Source organism: Drosophila suzukii, chromosome X (assembly GCF_043229965.1).
Source record: "Drosophila suzukii chromosome X, CBGP_Dsuzu_IsoJpt1.0, whole genome shotgun sequence".
Taxonomy (NCBI): Eukaryota; Metazoa; Arthropoda; class Insecta; order Diptera; family Drosophilidae; genus Drosophila; species Drosophila suzukii.
In genome coordinates, this window is record NC_092084.1 from 3,785,520 (window position 1) to 3,804,066 (window position 18,547).

The window sequence follows — 18,547 nt, forward strand, 5'->3', positions numbered from 1 at the left end:
CGATTGTAAAAAATGAGCCTGTTTGTGATGCTATCTTGGCATCATTGTTGATTGCAAAATTGAGCCTGTTTGTGACGCTATCTTGACAACATTGCTGACTGCAAAATTGAGCCTGTTTGTGACGCTATCTTGACATCATTGCTGACTGCAAAATTGAGCCTGTCTGTGACGCTATCTTGACATCATTGCTGACTGCAAAATTGAACCTGTCTGTGACGCTATCTTGACATCATTGTTGACTGTAAAAATGAGCCTGTTTGTGACGATATCTTGACCAATCCTTTTGAAATATTTGAAAATTGGCGGGAAATGGCAGGGACCAATTTATTAGCTTGTTAGCTGTCAAAACAGTTAGCTTTTGATTTAGGACAATGGTTGCGACCTTCGATATATCCCAAGTTCATAAACAACCACAATAATCAGTTTTGCTTTTGAAGTAAAAGGCTCACATTTATTTGTTTATAATTATAGTTAATTTGTTCATAAATACACGCACATTAATATTTTATTAAAACAATCATTTATCAATAAGTAGTTCAAAAAGCGTTTTATATCTTTCTATCTCTGTCTCTTTCACTGACTCCATGTCTATCGCTCTGTCTCTCTCCGTCTCTGGTTCTCCGTCTCTTTCGCTTTCCGTATTAACTTATGCCAAAAATACATGTAAACAAATCACCATTTAGTTATCTTTTCGTTTCGTTCTCGCTTTTGATTAATACTAATAATAATAAAAAATGTTTTTTGTTTGCTTTCGTTTTTCAATTAGCTACGTTATTGAATTTTGTATGATTTCGTTAAATATATAATCCATATTAATTTATGCGCCGAAAGAACCAATAAAGCCGAAGCAACGCACTGGACCAATTTGTAATCGTGGGCAAAACAGCAGCCAATTGTTGTATATATAATATACCATATAAACCCGCCGGGAGCTGCCATGTGCAGTCTGTCCTGGCCAGAGATTTGGTCAAGTGGCAGGCGAGGATGCACAGGGAAGCTTCCGCACGGATAGTTAAAGGGTTCGTACATAAATTAAAAAACAATTTACGTACTTTTTGGGTTGAAGGAGAGAGGGATTAATATATATATATATATATATGCTATATAATAACTGACATCCACAATACGCTTATTTTGGAATGCACACATCTAGGGAGTGTTCAAATTTGAGTTGGAATTCGAGTTAAGGCTAAGACAACATTATAAGCTAGTTAAGTATTGGCGTAGTAGAGTTGCTCTGCTCTCAATCTTTGGCGCCTGTTAAACCGTATCCGTATCTGAATCTGAATCTGAATCTGGGGGAGCAGCGGTTACGCTTTGAAAATTTCTCTAGAGGCAGTTGGCATCGTTTCAATTTCGATTGTAAGTCAGGCAGAGTCAAGCGAAGGATCCTTAGGCTTACGGGTTATACGGGGTGTACGTGTAGATCTTAGGACTAATGACTGGCGGCGCTGGCAAGCCGTTTTGCTCTTGAGGTAACTTCCATTCAATGAACGGCAAACGAAGGCGAAGGCAAATTGTCTACGAACTAGTGGGGTGACATGCCTAAAGTAGCTAGTCTTTCTATGGCTAGGCTTTTCACTTTTTGTCTTTCTTTCTTTTTTGAAGGGGACGGGTAACCTACGTATATAAATAACTACAGTACAATCCGGGGGTGTTGCAGAAGTCCTATGAAATTTATATATTATTTAGGCGTCTAGAAATAGCTAACAATTATAAAGTACCAGCAAACTTTTCACAAAAGATTATGAAATAAATTGCATTTATATATTAGCAAGTATAATTATTTCAAATGTTGCAAATTGCCTTTACAAAATTCAACAACTTTAAAGTACAAACTTACTTCTCACAAAAGATTATGAAATAAATTTGATTTACCTAACTCTTTATATAACTAGTAGTAAGTTTAAGGATCAGCATTTGAAACCAAATAATTTTAGCAAATATAAATATTTCAATTGCAAGATGCCTTTAAAAAATGTTAAATTAATAAAGATTATGATTACATTTCATTATCTAACTCTTTATACAACTTGAAGTAAGTTTAGGGACTAACATATGAAACCAAATAATTTTTCAAAGTATAAATATTTAAAAAATTGCAAGTTGCCTTTGAACAATTGAATTCATTAGGTTGCAAGGGAATGAAAATTTAAACCTTTTCAGGAATTTCTGCATCACCCCCAATTTCTAGACTTAGGTAAGTTATAAAAAACTTCTAAAATCGAAATAAAGCGTTTCGGGTGTGTTTTTTGGGTGCTACAAAGTGAGGCTGAGGTGCAATATCACGTGCCTACTCAATGCCGAACGTGTTGGTCTCCTCGACGGCCAGCAGCAGCTTCTCGTAGAGCAGCTCGGGCGTGGGATAGGGCGGCAGGTCCAGCCGGTTGAAGCAGGTGTGGGCCCGGGGCAAAGCATTCGGCTTGCCCCACTTCTCGATGCAAAAGCGCCGTGGACCCGTCGATCCGCGCAGCGCGGAGAAGCCCTCGTAGGGAATGCTCGAGGTGCCAGTCACAAACTGCAGAAGGCGCAGGCGCTGCTCGTTGCTGAAGCGCTCGATGACCTGCCAGAACCACACGATCACCTGGTGGTTGTCGTGGTAGCCGGAACGATACTCCGTGTTCAGTCGCCAATCGTTGGTGTCTATCTCGGCGGTGCCGGCGATCACCAGCTCCAGTTCCCGGGCATCGAAGACGGAGACGAGGCGCGAGTCGACCACCTCGTAGAAGCCACGCACCAGCGACTCCGTCTGCTCCTGAACGCCGCGCTCCAGCCGCCACTTGATCATCCGCTCCAGATACTCCTTCTTGTTCTTCTCGTTGACAATGATGTTCTTGCCGCCCGGCTTAAGTTCGCGCTCCACCACACGGCCGAGCAGCTCCTCGGTGACGCAGAATGTAAGGCCCAGATCCACGCCGGTGCCGATGTCATTGTCGCGTATCCACTGCAGCGACTGATGGAACTCGTTGTCCAGCGACTCCAAATCGCTGAGCGCCACGGGCAGGCGTAGCAGCGCCTTGTAGAAGGGTCGCGTGAAGAAGGCGTCCAGCAGGTATTGGTGCACCAGGGCCAGTCCCAGCACCCGGCCGCTGAAGCGGAACCAGTCGTGGCAGTTGTCCACGAACGCCGACAGCGGCGACACCTGCACCGTATACGTGTCGTTGGCCGAGTACTCGAACAGGCCGTAGTACGGGTTGAACAGTTCGCGGGAAAGCAGGAAGAAGAACTCGCGCGAGGGTCCGCCGTAGTCCAGGCCCTCCTCCGTGTCCCACAGCACGGCGAGGCGGCCGCGCTGCAGGTCCTTCTTGTTGGCAGACATGATGCGGCGGAAGGCGTCCTCCAGCAGGTGGCTGCGGCGGATGTGCAGTCTGAAAGGAAGAGATTATCGGATTAGTTTTGCTCAATCCTGGGAGTATCGCAGGTTCTTTGGACCTTTGGAAGCAAAGATATAGTATTTTGTAGCTAATCTTTGGATACCAAAGTAGCAAAATTCAACATTTTGAAGGGATTATCTCAAAGTAGGGTTCTCCAGAGAATGGGAAAACTACTACTGTTCGAGGTACAAGTGTATATAACCCATTTTCACCACCCCAAATACTTACTTTAGCTTGTGGGGCCCCTGGCCATAGCCCTTGGACTCCAATTTGCGGTAGAAGCTGCGCAGCTTGGCCTCGAAATCCCTGCGGAACGGAGGCGGCGCCCGCTGCGGCATCCGGGAACTCAGGACCGGCGATCCCTGCGGACTGCGCTCTTCGATAGGAACATAGCTCATGATCTCCTGCTCAAACAGGCTGCATGGGAGGAGATAGAAGTTGGAAAATCGTTTAGATACAAGGTAAAATTAGTTGCACTCAATCAAAAAAACAGCGATTAACTACGGGGTTGGCCATAAATCTACGGCCAGAACTCTCCGCCACTGGTGGCGTCATTTTCCAGCGGTGCTTTTGATTGCTCATGGCTAATCCGACAATTGATTAGCCCCCACGCAGCAGAGCCCCAGCACATCCGACAGCCGGAAAGGACGCCAATCCAAAAGGGGATTGATAGTGTTGATAGCGGTTAAAGGAGATAAATGCGGTTTGGACTTTGGATTAGCCATATGGGCTCCCACCGAGAGAAAAACTAAACGAGATGGGTCATACATAGAAGATTTTTTGTATTATATCTTAAAATATGTATTATAATAGTCTCACTTAAGTGAAATTCGCTGTCCGTTGATCTTGGTTCGAGTAGATAACTTTATAGTTTAAAGATTAAATAAGGAACCCAAAAAATAAAAATAAATGACATATACATGTAGATAAAGATAAATAGATTGAAAGATTTAAAAAAAAAGTGTTCTAAAGCATAAAATCTATACTAAGCTATGATTATTTATAAAATCATAGAAAATTTTAAAATACTATATGTATTAATACCACTGTGCATTGATTCTTAGATTCGAGTTATAGATTCTAACAAAATATTCGAAACTAATAAGATTGAATCTTCAGTAATAGCGATAAGAATCGTTGGTAACTTCATAAAGAACCCATAAAACGGCTGGAAAATGTAATAGTAATCAATTAAAATCCCACAACTAATTGGACCCCATAATGATTGCAAATTTTCAACTACGTATCAATCTTAAAACACTTGTTCAGGCTGAAAATCATACGATTGCAGCTGGCTGATACGTCACTCAGCGACATATGTACACATACTATATATAGCACCGATTCTGGTGGTGTCGATCCATTTGCATTGAATTCAGCGGCGATGAAATCAGACCAGAGATGACCAATGCAAAAGGTCGGGAGGGCAAGTGATTTGTCAGGGGCATTAATATGCGCGCCTTGAATACATTTTAGAAGAGCCCAGCGCAGTCTTTCTTCCGCCCCCCAGCTGGCCACGCCCACCCCGATCTCTTCCCCTCAAAAAAAGCAAAGACCCCCAAAGTTTTCTCACCGCCAGGCGGAAGAATCGCTCGATTTTCAATCAATGCAATCGATTAGGTCAAAGGCGACCTTCGCCCAAAAGCCAGAACACACTTTTCCTTCCAGCTTTTTTTTTGTTATTGTCTGGCAATATTAACTATTCCGATTCTTAGTAGTTAATCCATAATTTAAATTGCCATTTGGTCGCGCCTTTTGCTTTTGCTCTGGTGGCCTTCAACTTGAAATTGAAAATTGGCCAATTAATAACGCAAATTATGGCGGTCAACCGCAGTTGCTACAAATAAATATACTAATTTTTTCGGGGGGAGCGATCGGATCGTATCGTATTGGATCGTATCGAGTGGATAGTGACAACGGTAACCGTTTTGCCTGCAATTATCGCCCCGCTCGGAAGTGACTAATTCGGCAATTGGAGCTCCCTCCTTTTTGGGCTCATTAGCAACACTTTTCGGCAGATGGAAATGGAAACGGTTCAATTAATGGCCGTACACATGCCGTGTCAAATTACTTTCAAATTACTAATCTAATGAAATTCTTGCAAAATTATTGGAACAACAGGAAGCTGCAATTAACGCAAATTAAATGGGAAAAAGAAAAATAGAACGCGCGTTTTGTGGTGACACCCACTTCAATCCAACAACAAAGAACCATCGATCGCCATTCTGCGGGGCCTTTGAGCGATAGGCGGTGGGCGGTGAGGGAGCAGTGGAGAAGGGGGCGTGGCCGGATTGCTGGAATATCTATAAACACTTGATGCAATCGCTCTGGGTCACTGACTCTGCTTCTAGAGATAGCCCTTACAAATGCGGAAATACCAAGGGATTGACTTTGATATCTTAAGAATAACTCTTTCTGTAGCCGTAATTGACCTATAGAGATTTTTACTATATCATTTATAGTCTTAACTAATCATCCCAACGTTTTAATTATCAAATTAAAATATTTGCTTAAGAATATTAACCAACCAACTAACTAACTATGGACGATATATAGTATATTATTTCCTTAAACAAAAAATACTAACTATAAGAAATACTAACTAAGAAATTTATATTATTAACCACTCGGGATCCATACTATATTATTTCTCAAAAACTAAGACCTTAGATACAAGATATATGTAATCTAACTGATGATGATCATTGGATCCTATGATCAATTAATGATCATGCAAGCTAATTTGGGTTATCAGATGTTATACTCGAGTACCATATTTTCTTCAGTTGACAGATTTGTTCCGAAGAACTCCCAAGTTTCTTCAATAATCACTCAGTCCGCAAAAATAATTCCATTTATGCGGGAACGAATGAGCGCTTGGGGATCTCAGATACAATTTATGTTTTATTACAGTTTCCCACTTCACTTCCTCAGCATATTTTATATCCTATCATATACTTATGAATGCACCACCGACTTTACCCACATTTCACAAATTATTCGCTAAATATTTGGAATTGCCGCGAGCTCTACAAGAGGCACTCAAACATTCTTGTATATGAAATATGATATGATATGGTAGCAGAGCGCTTTTATGCTGGTCGGAACAGCAAAACAACATTTAAATATATTTATGTGGCGACTCACGTACTTCTCCCACATGTGGAAGGTGTAGACGAACTTGGAGAAGAGACCCATTTGATGGGTTGTAAATCCGAAATGGATTCTCAATTAGCAGTGCACTAAATTCACAAAAAGCCAAGAACCGAAAAAAAACAAGACATAAGTAAAAATAACTCAAATCACAGGCGATAACTTCGGGTGTATCGAATCCCAATCCAACAGAAGCAGGCAGGCGACTGATTTTGGGTCCGGGTCCCCACATTATACTCGATTCGATTCCATTCCGAGCTGCACCAGCACCCAGATGCACTGGGGGGCAGCAGGAAGGGGCGACCGATACCGCGATAAGCTGATAAGCACGGCGGCGATAATGGATAATGGAGCCTTAACCCATTTGGGTTTTCGGCTGCCCACGGGTGTGTTTTCGTGGTTGGATATTTCTTTTGGGTATGAGAATACATATTTTTGCGTTTTTTTGGGGGTTTCAATTTGTTTTTCACTGAAAATATTTCAGTTATAATAAATATGTTTTTAATATGTTTCAATTCCAACGATTGGCAAAAGAATATGGGTTTTTCTCCCGAAAATGTAATGCCTCAACATCCATCCTATCCTATCATCCCCACTATCCACACAACCGAAAATGTAAATGGGATTTTTAAACATAAAGTTCAATATTACCAGGACTAGATAAAAATTATTGTTCACGTTTGGGTTTATTCTCAAACATATCTCCTTCAAAAAGCGTTTCAAACGAGCATTCACTTAAAACTCTTGGGCGAACGAAATCTAATCCAAAATCACTCAAAATAGTTGCAACACTGGCCCATTAATTGGTAAAATGTATGCCCCGATAAGCTATAAACTAAGTGCTCGGTCCAACAAAGTAATTGTGTAATGTAAGCGAACCACTTGAACCTAGCCAACTAGCCACATATCCTTGAGGCCCAGATATCCCATGACATGGAACTCTGCAATTGGACACTCGCCATAATAATAGAGCCAATGCGACTGACAGAAATATGTGATGGGTGATGGGTGATGGGTTCCCACATCGCCATCACACAAATTACTCATAATTTGTGCGAACTGTTTACTTGGCATTCCGTTTACTACAGCATTCCTGAAAGCCCAAGGGAACTGGAGTTGGGGATCCATCGGATCGGAAAGGCAGAGCTGCAACGTGGGAATGGAATGGGACCCGGAGGAGTCGGCAGCTGGAACCCGATCTCCACGGATAGAAAAGTGCAGGCCCGGCGGAATGGTAAACAAAATCGGATGCAGCGCAGGGGGTTTTGGAGGGGGATTTGGGACAGGATGTGATCTCGTTTTGCATACGCTGCACTTCGACGTAGCCAAGCCACTTTTTGTGGGAAGTGCATGGGAAATGGGAGACTGGCCAATAGATGAGTAAACACTTCTTGGATGACTCAAAAACAAAGAAATAGATTATTGTGAAATAACAAATACTACTTGGTGTGGACATAGATGACATTTATAAGAAAGATGATAATCTCTATTTAAATAAAGGGTTAAAATGGGAGGAACATAAAAATTCCAATAACTAGGATACAATAAAAACAAGAAAGAATCTGTCAAGTAATAATAAAGTAAAGCCACCAGAAGACATAAGCTTCTGCTTTTCTTCATCGAGGAATTATCCATTAAATTCGAACAAAATAATTGGCAGTTAAAAAATGTCTTAAAATTTCGATAAATGGGATAAAATAAAAATATAGTAATACCGGTATGATAACAAGCTAACAAAAGACAATAACTTTTAAATTCTTAATTTTTTATATATTCTAATTTTATAGAACACCCTTGCTGTGTTTCATCCAATTGAAAATATCAATAAATAGAATATAATACAAATAAGAATCTAAGAATGTTATAGAGTTACTTCCTGAGTTTAAAATTCCACCTATGTCCTTGTTCTAGTTTATACGCATGCACTATATTATTTGGTCAATATATTATTCCATATAAATGCAATAAAGTTGGTAAATAAGTATACTTGACAAAAACATTTATGCGACTAATATAAACAAAACCAATTTGGGGTTCCTCGAAAAAGTTGTATGGACTTAAAGAAAAAGTTCCCTTAAATCGATCGTTTGCTTATCAGAGGGTACTTTACAACCATACAATGATGACTAAAAGAGGACAGGGGGAATTTTCCAGATGGTATTCAGAGGGTTTCGATTGCCAAATGATCTACTTACACGGCCCACACGATGTAGGCAGCCTTCGAAAGAAAGCCCATTGTGATGTGCGCCCAAAGCCTTAAGCTCCGAATAGTTAACCATCACTGAGAACACCGGAGAGATAGCTCCTGGCCGTTATTTCGCTAACCGGTAGTGAAAAGGCGCGAAACGGTTAGCGGTTAGTATCGGGCGGTATCGGGTAGAATCGGTTGTGCTAGACGGTCAATCGGAAACGGGACGATGTGTGCTCACGCTGCGACTGTTGAAACGCTTCTGGTGATAGAAGCTCACTATCCGACGGAAAAAACGGAGCCAAGTCGCAACGGAGGCGGCAGAAGCGGCGGCAGCGGCGGCGAGCGTTAACCGGCGGAGTCACAGATAAACAAAACAAAAACTATATACATACATACATTACAAAAATAAAATATAACAAAAACAGAGCTCCAAACTCTCACTCTTTCCAGAAAGGGTGGTTTATGCTCCCCGATCGAAAGCTGTACAGCATGTGCTATAAGGTATGTGCTATATGGTATTTGGTATTGGTATATGCTACCCCAGTGACCGACGATTGCAGAATGCTGGCGTTTGTCTAGCCGCCGAACCGATAAATATGAAATTCAATTCAATTTAAGCGGCAAAGGAAATTATTTAATTATTCGCTGGTTTTGTTTTCGGTCGGCTTTTCGTATCGTTTCGTATCGTTTAGTTCTGTTTTGATTTGGGTTTCGTTGGTGATTTTGTTATTCGGTTTATTCGGTCTTTGTGCAAGGCGGCGGCGATCGCGAGACGGTGCAGCGCTGCCCCAAACGACGTCGCCGCCGAACTCCAAGTAGCAGCAGCGATTGCACAGTGGTCAACAAAGGGGCTCAGGACTGAGACACAAATGGCAAGGGGTCCTAGAGTTTTGAAAACATATTTCTCAAAAACCTTTGATTATTATAACTTTCAAGCCCCATTAAGTACCACATTGATATAGGTGAAAATATAAGTATAATGGTAGGAAAACCCTTTTTATAACAATTAAGATCAAAGTGCCGCTGTGTAGAACTTGGAAATTATATTCATGAAGCAGATGTCAAGCACATTTTGTGGATACACTTAAAATACAACGAAGGTACTTTATAAGAAAATCTCTTTTTTAAAGATATTAATTTTACAAACACATAGTTTTGAAAACTCATCAAAATTCAAGCCACTATTTTGTGCATAATAAATTAATTCTTAAAACTTCCTAAATCATTTAAAATACTATGAAATTAATGTAAGAGTTCTTAAGGATTTTTTAGCATACCAAAAATATTTCCTCCTTAAGAACTGAACTTTAATTTCTGGAAACCCTAAAAAAGATTCGTTTCCAAGTGAAAAAAGTTGTATGTTACTTTGCTTCGTAACATTGTTATAGCTGGTGGGTTACTAAAAATCATATCTAAATAACATTCTAGGGTGTTCCATAACCGTAAGATTTGGCTACACTGTACCGCCTGTCAGCTGTTGCCGGCATGACTTCGGGTTTGTGTTTGGGGTCGGTTTCGGGTTCGTGTTTGGGTTTGTGTTTGGGTTCGGATTCGGATTCGGAATCGACACTCGCTGCCACCGATTGGGATTGAGTCACCCCCATGAGGAGTGCACTTCAAACGATCGACGACAGCCCCATCCCATCGATTCCAAGCCACTCGCATGGCATTTGGGTGGGTGAGTGTGTGGCGTTGGTCATGGTTATAATTGTCCGCTCATCACTCCACCACGAGAGCGACGGCGACGACTTATACGACCACTCCCACTCCCTTTCTAACTGGAACTAGTGCCACGCCCCGCATTTAGCACGCCCCAAAACGGAAGCCAGCCACAACAGAACGCGAAAACAGACCACAAACAGACGCCGGCCACTGTCTCCATGTGTGCCTGCCCTGCCTGGCCTGTCTGCCCTTCCTGCCCTTCCTGCCCTGCCCCAATGCCCCAGTCCCTCAATGCTCGAATGCCTCAATGATCCCATGTCCCCATCCAAAATTATGCGCATGCACGCATGCGCAGCCGCCCAAAAGCCCAATGAACTGTAAACAAGCAATGAACAACGGCAACAACTAAAAAAAAAGTGAACCTTCCCTTTTACGGGTCAAATTTGAACGGCAAACAGCAGTTTACCCAACTCCACCGCCAACTTCCTGCTCCAAAAAAAATCACGAAAATGCCAATACCCTTACTACTTTGCTATCATGTTTGGACTCTAATATGACATTGAAAATGTCAGCTATGAACTATTCGTATGGATTATGAAACGTGGAAAAAAAATGTTTTGAAGTTTAATTTTTAACATAATAAAATATATTATATCAGTGTTCATCATCAGTGTTCTAAACACATACATAAATACCTAGGTACAATCTCGTATAACTAGGTACAATAAAAATTTTATATTTTTTAACTTACTAAAGCATTTATTTTTATTGACCCCGAAAAAAAAGGCTTACCTAAGTTGGTAAGGTATTTAAATATTTAAAACTATTTAGTTATTTGCATTGTTGATTAACCATATTAATAAAACAAAAATATATAACCTTTTCCGACACTGATTTAATGAATAATTTGCACATACACCTTTAAAAAACCGTGTTATATGGGCAAAGTTTTAAAAAATTAAGACCCTGCATTTAAAACATATTATAAATTGATCTTGGTAAATATTATGTTATTATTATTTTTGGGCCCCAAAAAAGTAGTACCTTTCCCAACACTGATTTTGATAAGTTACATTTATAGTTTGAAAACATTTTGAATATCTGAATTTATAACCTTTTCTAAACACATCTAATAAAATATTTTGTTTAGTATTATTTTTTCTTCGGGAAATTAGATATACCCCAAGAAAGATCATTTAAAACTTGTCGATGCCTTGGCGACAGCGACGAAGTTCAACGATGACGATTACCAGAGAGACTACCAGCGAGGGTGCCGATGATAATGATAATACTGGCTGATGACGATGACGACACCGCCACACCCCCGCCTGAAAAAGAAAGACGATCGGTAGGGACTCGGAATTGGAAATGGAACTGGAGTTGCCATGGTTGCACAGCTAGTATTCGTTCCCCGTTTGGCCAATAAATTATGCTTCATTTGGAATTGGGTTAAATTGTGAGCCGGGCGAAGGGGGAAGAATTAGCGGATTAGTGGGGAGAGTGCCATATTTATGGGGCAGCTGCTGTGGCTTTAGGGCGTTGCCCTGCCCGCAAAGGGGGCGTGGCTGCCCCGATGTTGGAATGCCCCATCCAGGCAGTAAATATCCAAGATCGCTCAATAAATACCCATCTGCAGTTATCTATGTATATTATTTCAGGTAATTCACCAATAAAAAGCATTTAGCCAACTGGCGAAATGTGTAGGTAAATAGATGGACGGCTTATTAATTGCGCCCCGTTTTGAGGAAGGGGTGGCAGTGGGGTTACCTCATTCGAGCCTATGAGTAATGACCAAGTGCAGATTGTCTGGGGCTGCGCATTCTGATCTAAGCCTGTCCTACGGGGAGTTGTGCAATCCACTTTATGTGTTTCCCCAATCCGAACGGTTTCAAATGCTTGTGTAAATATTTCTCCTAACAAGCTTGTTTACTGGAATTCTTAACGATGCAATACGATTCATATGGGCCAGTCGAGAGATTGAATTTCTTGTTTTTCTTTCAAGATTTTTTTAAACCCAATTGTACTGACATATTCTGTACACTTTAAAATGCTGTCGTTATATGTTGTATTATATTTTCTATCAATCGATGGCTTGTCTTTATTAAGAACCTTTAAAAAATTCCAATAAAAGTTGATTGACTCGATAGATTATGACCCTTTTAAATACGTATTCTCAATTGTTTTTTAATATTACCCTTAAATTAAAATATTTTAAGTTAAAGCTTAAAGTCAAGTTTCAGTGACTTTCCTCCTAGAATTTTAAGATTTGGTGACCCCGCTCCATTATTTACCCTATCTATAATATGAATATTTATTGCCTACGAGAGGAAAACTCCCACGGCTCTTTTCCCAATGAAGCTCGACAATTTGGCTAATTGAAATGCAATTAAATGGCTCGATCGGAATTGTTGGTGGCCGCCGCGGAATAATCGACAAGTTGAAAGCTTAATCTCTCGACTTCAATTTCCATTTCCATTTTTCTGCCGCCGAGATTGGGATTAAGATTAAGGCCAGCACACTGCATGTCGGATGCAGTTCCTCCATTTTTGTGGTCGGAGCGGGGCGGTGGATGTGAGTACTTTTGAAGAAACACGGCCAATTAGACAATAAGCAATGAGATTAGAAGCCAAGACGAAGTGCTAGCCTTGCCGTAGGTAGGTGGTGAGGTGGTTGGTCCGTTTGCTTTGTTGGACGTGTTTGGCGTTTTGGAAAATTAGCCAACAACCTTCGACACGGTTTTCAAAAGCAATTAAACCCCACACACACATTCATTCGCGGAGCACTCAAGCAGGACCGCCGCCAAAATCGATTGAAGCCAACAGAACCGAAGTCAAAAACCCACAACACCAAATCCACAGCCAAAACCAAACTAATCCGCACCGAGCCAGCAAATGACGCACCAATGCAATTTCAGGCCAGGTGGATTCGGGCTCGGATTTGGATTTGGATTCGCCCTGGCTGTGGGGGACCTTCGTCAAGTGCAGGTGGAGCCATTGGCTGACGGCCACCGGTGCGTCATGTGAGGGGTTCATTAGCACCACGGCAGTTCCGAGGGTTTCCAGCTGTCTGGCATGTTTATTATTGGTTTAAAGAGGTAATAAAGTGCATCGAAATATAATAGTGAACAAGAATCTTAAGGAATTAACCCTCCGGTAAGAACATATTTATATAAAATGAATGGGGGGTAAAATTTTGACTCTCTTTTAAAAGATACATTTTAAAGTAGACCATTAAAGAATTCAACCACAAACTCATAGAGGTATCAACCTCCAAAATCGGTATCCAATTAGCAAAGTTATGGAATTTAGAAGATGAGTTTTGGGTTCAAATTCCGAAAACCATTGGAAATACGGAAAAATCGAACATGGAAAGGGGGTAAAATTTCGACCCTCTTTTAAAACAAAAATTTTAATGTAGATCATTAAAGAATTCAACCACAAACTCATAGAGGTATCAACCTCCAAAATCGGTATCCAATTAGCAAAGTTATGGGATTTAGAAGATGAGTTTTGGGTTCCTATTCCGAAAACCCTTGGAAATACGGAAAAATCGAACATGGAAAGACGTTAAAATTTCGACCCTCTTTTAAAACAAAAATTTTAATGTAGTTCATTAGAGAATTCAACCACAAAGCCATAGAGGTATCAACTTCCAAAATCGGTATCCAATTAGCAAAGTTATGGAATTTAGAAGATGAGTTTTGGGTTCGAATTCCGAAAACCATTGGAAATACGGAAAAATCGAACATGACAGGGGGTTAAAATTTCGAACCTCTTTTAAAAGAAAAGTTTTAATGTAGATCATTAAAGAATTCAACCACAAACTCATAGAGGTATCAACCTCCAAAATCGGTATCCAATTAGCAAAGTTATGGACTTTAGAATTTGAGTTTCTATTCCAAAAACCATTGGAAACAAGGAACAATCGAACATGAAATGTGGGTAAAATTTTGACCCTCTTTTAAAAGAAAAATTTTAATGAAGACGATTAGAGAATTCAACCACAAACTCAAAGAGGTATCAACCTCCAAAATAGGTATCCAATTAGCAAAGTTATGGAATTTAAAAGATGAGTTTTGGGTTCCTATTCCGAAAACCCTTGGAAATACGGAAAAATCGAACATGGAAAGAGGGTACGATTTCGACCCAATTTTAAAATAAAAATTTTAATGAAGATCAATAAAGAATTCAACCACAAAGTCATAGAGGTATCAATCTCCAAAATCGGTATCCAATTAGCAAAGTTATGGAATTTAGAAGATGAGTTTTGGGTTCCTATTCCGAAAACCCTTGGAAATACGGAAAAATCGAACATGGAAATAAAATTTCGACCCTCTTTTAAAACAAAAATTTTAATGTAGATCATTAAAGAATTCAACCACAAACTCAAAGAGGTATCAATCTCCAAAATCGGGATCCAATTACCCAAGTTATGGAATTTAGATGTTGAGTTTTGTGTTCATATTCCGAAAACGAATGTTATAAGGAAGAACTTAAATTTGGAATATTCGAATATTCAACTACAAACGCATAGAGGTATCCCACATCAGGCCTATAAGTCAAGTTATGGAGTCCAACAGCTCTCCCTAGTGCTGAAAAAAACCAGGTCGGTGCACTTACCTAAGCAAAATGGTCAGTTGTAGGTCATGTCCCAATCTCTCGAGAGCGGGAACACCTTCCACCCGCAGAATATTGATTTTCTCACGAAGCGGGCGGGACATGGTGTGCTGACCCTGGCGCTCTCGTAGGATCTCCAGGATGTTCGGCTGACGCAGAAAAGCGATAACCTTGAAAGTGAAACAGGGATTAATTAAAAAAGGGTTAGGAGGATTGGGAGCAAACAACAGACTCACCTTTTCGTTGTAGGCAATGGGCACATCCTCGTACCCGGCTGCTGTGGCCCCCACGCCGGCCATTCCGGCTGCTCCGCCCGCTGAGCGATCCATGCTGAGGGCACAGGCGATGGCTGCCGTGGTGGTGCAGTTGTGGCCATGTCCATGGCTGCTCCTGGCGGAGGAGGACGAGGACGATGAGGGCCTGGGCGGAGGAAGGGGCGGTACTCCAGACACCGATGAGCCGGGACTGGCGTTAATATGCCCACTGGTGGCCGACAGGCAGTTCCCATCCACGAGATCCGGGTAGTAGTAGCCCACGCCCGGCTGTTGCTGCGGATGCTGCTGGCGATGGCGCACCACACGCGGACACTCGACGGGCAGGCGGGGATCCATGAACGAGGTGCGACGGTGCTGGTGGTCGATGAAGAACTGCTTGCCCGACTGATCCAGCTTAGTCTCCCAGCAGGAGGGCAGCTCCCTGCTCATCTGGGCGAAGGTGTTGACCAGCGCCACCAGATCCTTGTTGTACTGGTACCGCTGGAAGCACTGCGGATCTCGTCGGATGCGCATGACCATGTGCTTCAGCGCCGCGTTTCGGTTGTAGATGGCCAGCGCAGCTTCGTTGGTGTGCAGCAGGGAATAGAAATCCGGACGGCAGAGCATCAGAATAGCGGGATGGATGGCCGAGGCGGGGGGAGGAGCAGCCGGAGCACCGGGATTGGCGCTGCTATTGGCCGATGGAGGCAGGTTATAAAGCTGCGCGGCTCTGCTCTCATTGGTAATGGTGCGGCGGATGCTCTGATACCGCCTGTCCAGCTGTTGGCGATGGTGTTGCTCTCTTCCCGCTGGTCCACCACTGGGCGCCGCTCCTGGTCGCTGCCAGGAGGTCGTCCGCGTTGTGTGGTCGATGTAGAAAATTCGTCCGTGGCTATCCATGCGCGCCTCCCAAGCCGGTGGCAGTGGTGGCTCTCCCGCGGCTCCAGCTCCGCTTGATCCGGACACCGTCCCCGATCCTGGTTCCATTAGAGCTGCTCCAGCTGCTGCTGCCGCCGCCGCCGCAGCTGCTGCTGCACTGCGTTCTGGGATGGAGGGCAGACGAGTGCTGCTAATGTGCACCACTTCGTCCGGCGGCTCCTGACCCTGTTCCTGCCCACCATCCTGCAGGTAGACGTAATCCAAATGACTAGAGACGGCTGGGGGATCCAATGGGACTGGGATCCCTCCGCCGCTGGCGAGGCTAGAGTTGGCAGTGACGGCTTGGAGGCGGGCATGCCGTCGGGCATGGTGAGTGGGCGTGGGCGGACATACCAGGGGCGATCCAGTGGCTCCCCCTGCGGTACCAGCTCCGGCTCCTCCGCCCACGCGCTTGAGCAGACGCTGCTGCGGTCGCTGGCCGTGGAAGGTTGGTGTTCCTGGTGCCGCGGCATCCTGAAGTGCGCCACCCACTCCCCTGCCCCTGGTGGGCGAGTGCTGCTCCGGACTCAGGCTGAGATCCAGGGGCGAGGCGCTGCGCGTGGAGCAGCCCGAGGGAGGACTCCGCGGCCGCTTCGGTGACAGCAGAAGACGTGGCGAGGCTTGCTCCTCCGAAGAGCTGGCCTTGCCATTGGAAAGGGCACGGGTGAGCGGACGGTGCTGACGCAGATACGGAAATTGCAGACTGTTTGGCGACGAGGACGGGTGTCCAACACCCGAGGAGCTGGGGAAGGTGGGAAACTCATAGCTCTGGTGGACCGGCACCTTTTGTGTGCTGATCGTGTTGATGTAGCTGTCCGGACCGATCTTTTTTTTCAGAAGCGGCTTGAATCGCACGGGTGGCGTGGCCAGGGGTGAGTTATTGGAACTGCCACTGCCCTGGGGCATTTCCTCGGCCAGTCGCTCGTCCGTGTCCAGGATGTCGAACTGGAAGACATCGCCTTGCAGCTTGAGATCCCGACCAACGGCCCGCGGCGGCCAGGAGCGCTCCAGCGGACGATGCTGTGGTGGCGAGGGCTGCCGAAGATGATGATGGTTTTGCTGTTGCTGCTGCTGCTGCTTCTGTTGCTGTTGTTGCTGTTGACGGCGCTGCACATGGGTACTGGCCTGAAGGGCGGCGGCGGCCCCCAGCAGACTCTCCACAGCAGCCGCCTCCTCGTCCTCTTCGTCCTCGACCTCCTCATCCACTTCAGCCATGCTCAGAGTATCCACCATCTCGGCGGGCACGGTTTCGAAGCACTCACGAGCCACCCACAGATTAAAACCGTCTCCATTGGCATTCGACAGTGTGGTGGCGGGCGAAGCACCCGCCTTGGTCTTCTTCTTGGCGCCGCTGAGGGGCGTGGAGCCACCGCTTTGAGGCGACAGAGTCCAGGACTTGCGACGGGCGCCACCGCCCACGCTGCTGCCACCATCGCTACCGATGCTGCCGTTGTAGGAGTTGGTTGGCGAGAGCGTGGCATTGTTGGCCGGCGTCTCGCAGGATTTGGTGGAGAGCAGGGTCTGGTGGCGGGGTTCCTTGGGCTCCCTGGACTCTGGGGTCTTTTCTTCCTTGGGCGCTGTAAGTAGGGAAGGAAGAATAAACGGTTGAATTGGCTTTCTATGCTCGTGTTACTTACATGCTTCACTTTGTGGGCTGGCCAGTGCGCAGGCCCCCAGCTGCTCCTCCGTTTCCTGGTTTCCTGATGGCAATGGCTGCTCCTGATTCTGCTCCTGCTCGTGTTCCTCCACCTCGCTGACACTCACCTGGACATCGTTGGTCAGGGTGAGGGCACTCTGAAAGGCCTGTTCCAGTTCATCGCTTTCGTTGCCATTGCGCGCCTCGTAGAAGGCCTCCTCCTCCTTGGGATCATCCTCCTCGTCCTCATCGTCTTCCTCCTCCTCCTCCTCTTCCTCCTCCTCCTCCTCCTGCGACCTGACTGCAATGGGATCCACTGGGCTCCTGTCCGCCAGGCATGACGAAGATGCTGCCAAGGGCTTTAGGGCCACCGGAGCAGCTGGTGGCTCCATTTCGCTGGCCTCCGGAACTCAAGATGTGCTCTTCCTCTTCCGTTTGGCGTCCCCACCTCTCTTCCTCTTCCGCTGCGTCCGCCCCTACCCCTACCAGCAATGCCACCCTGCCCCCGCGCCCTGCCCAGGGTTAACGGTTACAGTTACAGCTGCAGTTGCTCTACTTCGGCGTTGTGACCTTTGCTGCCCTTCGACCCGCGCATTTCCGTGCTCACTGCCATTAGACTGGTTCTTCTATTTTTTCGACTTTTTATTTTATCAATTGTTAATTAAAGTTTTTGTAATTAAAAAGCTACAAAATATTTTTTACGCGCAGCCAGTGTTACCGGATGGCAATGCTGTGATTTGCCA

The 18,547-nt window shown here is 44.3% G+C and overlaps 1 protein-coding gene across 3 annotated transcripts; it reads right to left on the minus strand.

The window, feature by feature from the left end:
• Positions 1-423: 423 nt before the first annotated feature.
• Hecw (Hecw ubiquitin protein ligase) lies at positions 424-18,535 on the minus strand. 3 transcript variants are annotated; one of them, XM_017081454.4, is made up of 5 exons: positions 17,806-18,535; positions 15,233-17,745; positions 15,000-15,166; positions 3,603-3,791; positions 424-3,368 (listed from the first exon to the last, which is right to left on the minus strand). In XM_017081454.4, exons 1-5 carry the CDS (start codon positions 18,194-18,196, stop codon positions 2,294-2,296), a joined length of 4,335 nt encoding a protein of 1,444 aa, XP_016936943.4. In that variant the 5' UTR covers positions 18,197-18,535; the 3' UTR covers positions 424-2,293. The 3 variants fall into 3 exon arrangements, with proteins under 3 accessions (XP_016936943.4, XP_036676082.1, XP_065723770.1); XM_036820187.3 differs by lacking the exons at positions 15,000-15,166; positions 15,233-17,745; positions 17,806-18,535 and adding an exon at positions 8,723-9,048; XM_065867698.2 differs by lacking the exons at positions 15,000-15,166; positions 15,233-17,745; positions 17,806-18,535 and adding an exon at positions 6,526-6,719.
• Positions 18,536-18,547: the final 12 nt, after the last annotated feature.

Bases quoted from the DNA above. Each gene is read 5' to 3' on its own strand.
- Hecw (XM_017081454.4), bottom strand. From the start codon at position 18,196: ATGGAGCCACCAGCTGCTCCGGTGGCCCTAAAGCCCTTGGCAGCATCT. The intron at 17,746-17,805 runs GTAAGTAACACG...CCCTACTTACAG, and splicing joins CAGCCCACAAAGTGAAGCAT to CGCCCAAGGAAGAAAAGACC. The intron at 3,792-14,999 runs GTAAGTGCACCG...CCTCCCATGCAG, and splicing joins CAACTGACCATTTTGCTTAG to CCTGTTTGAGCAGGAGATCA.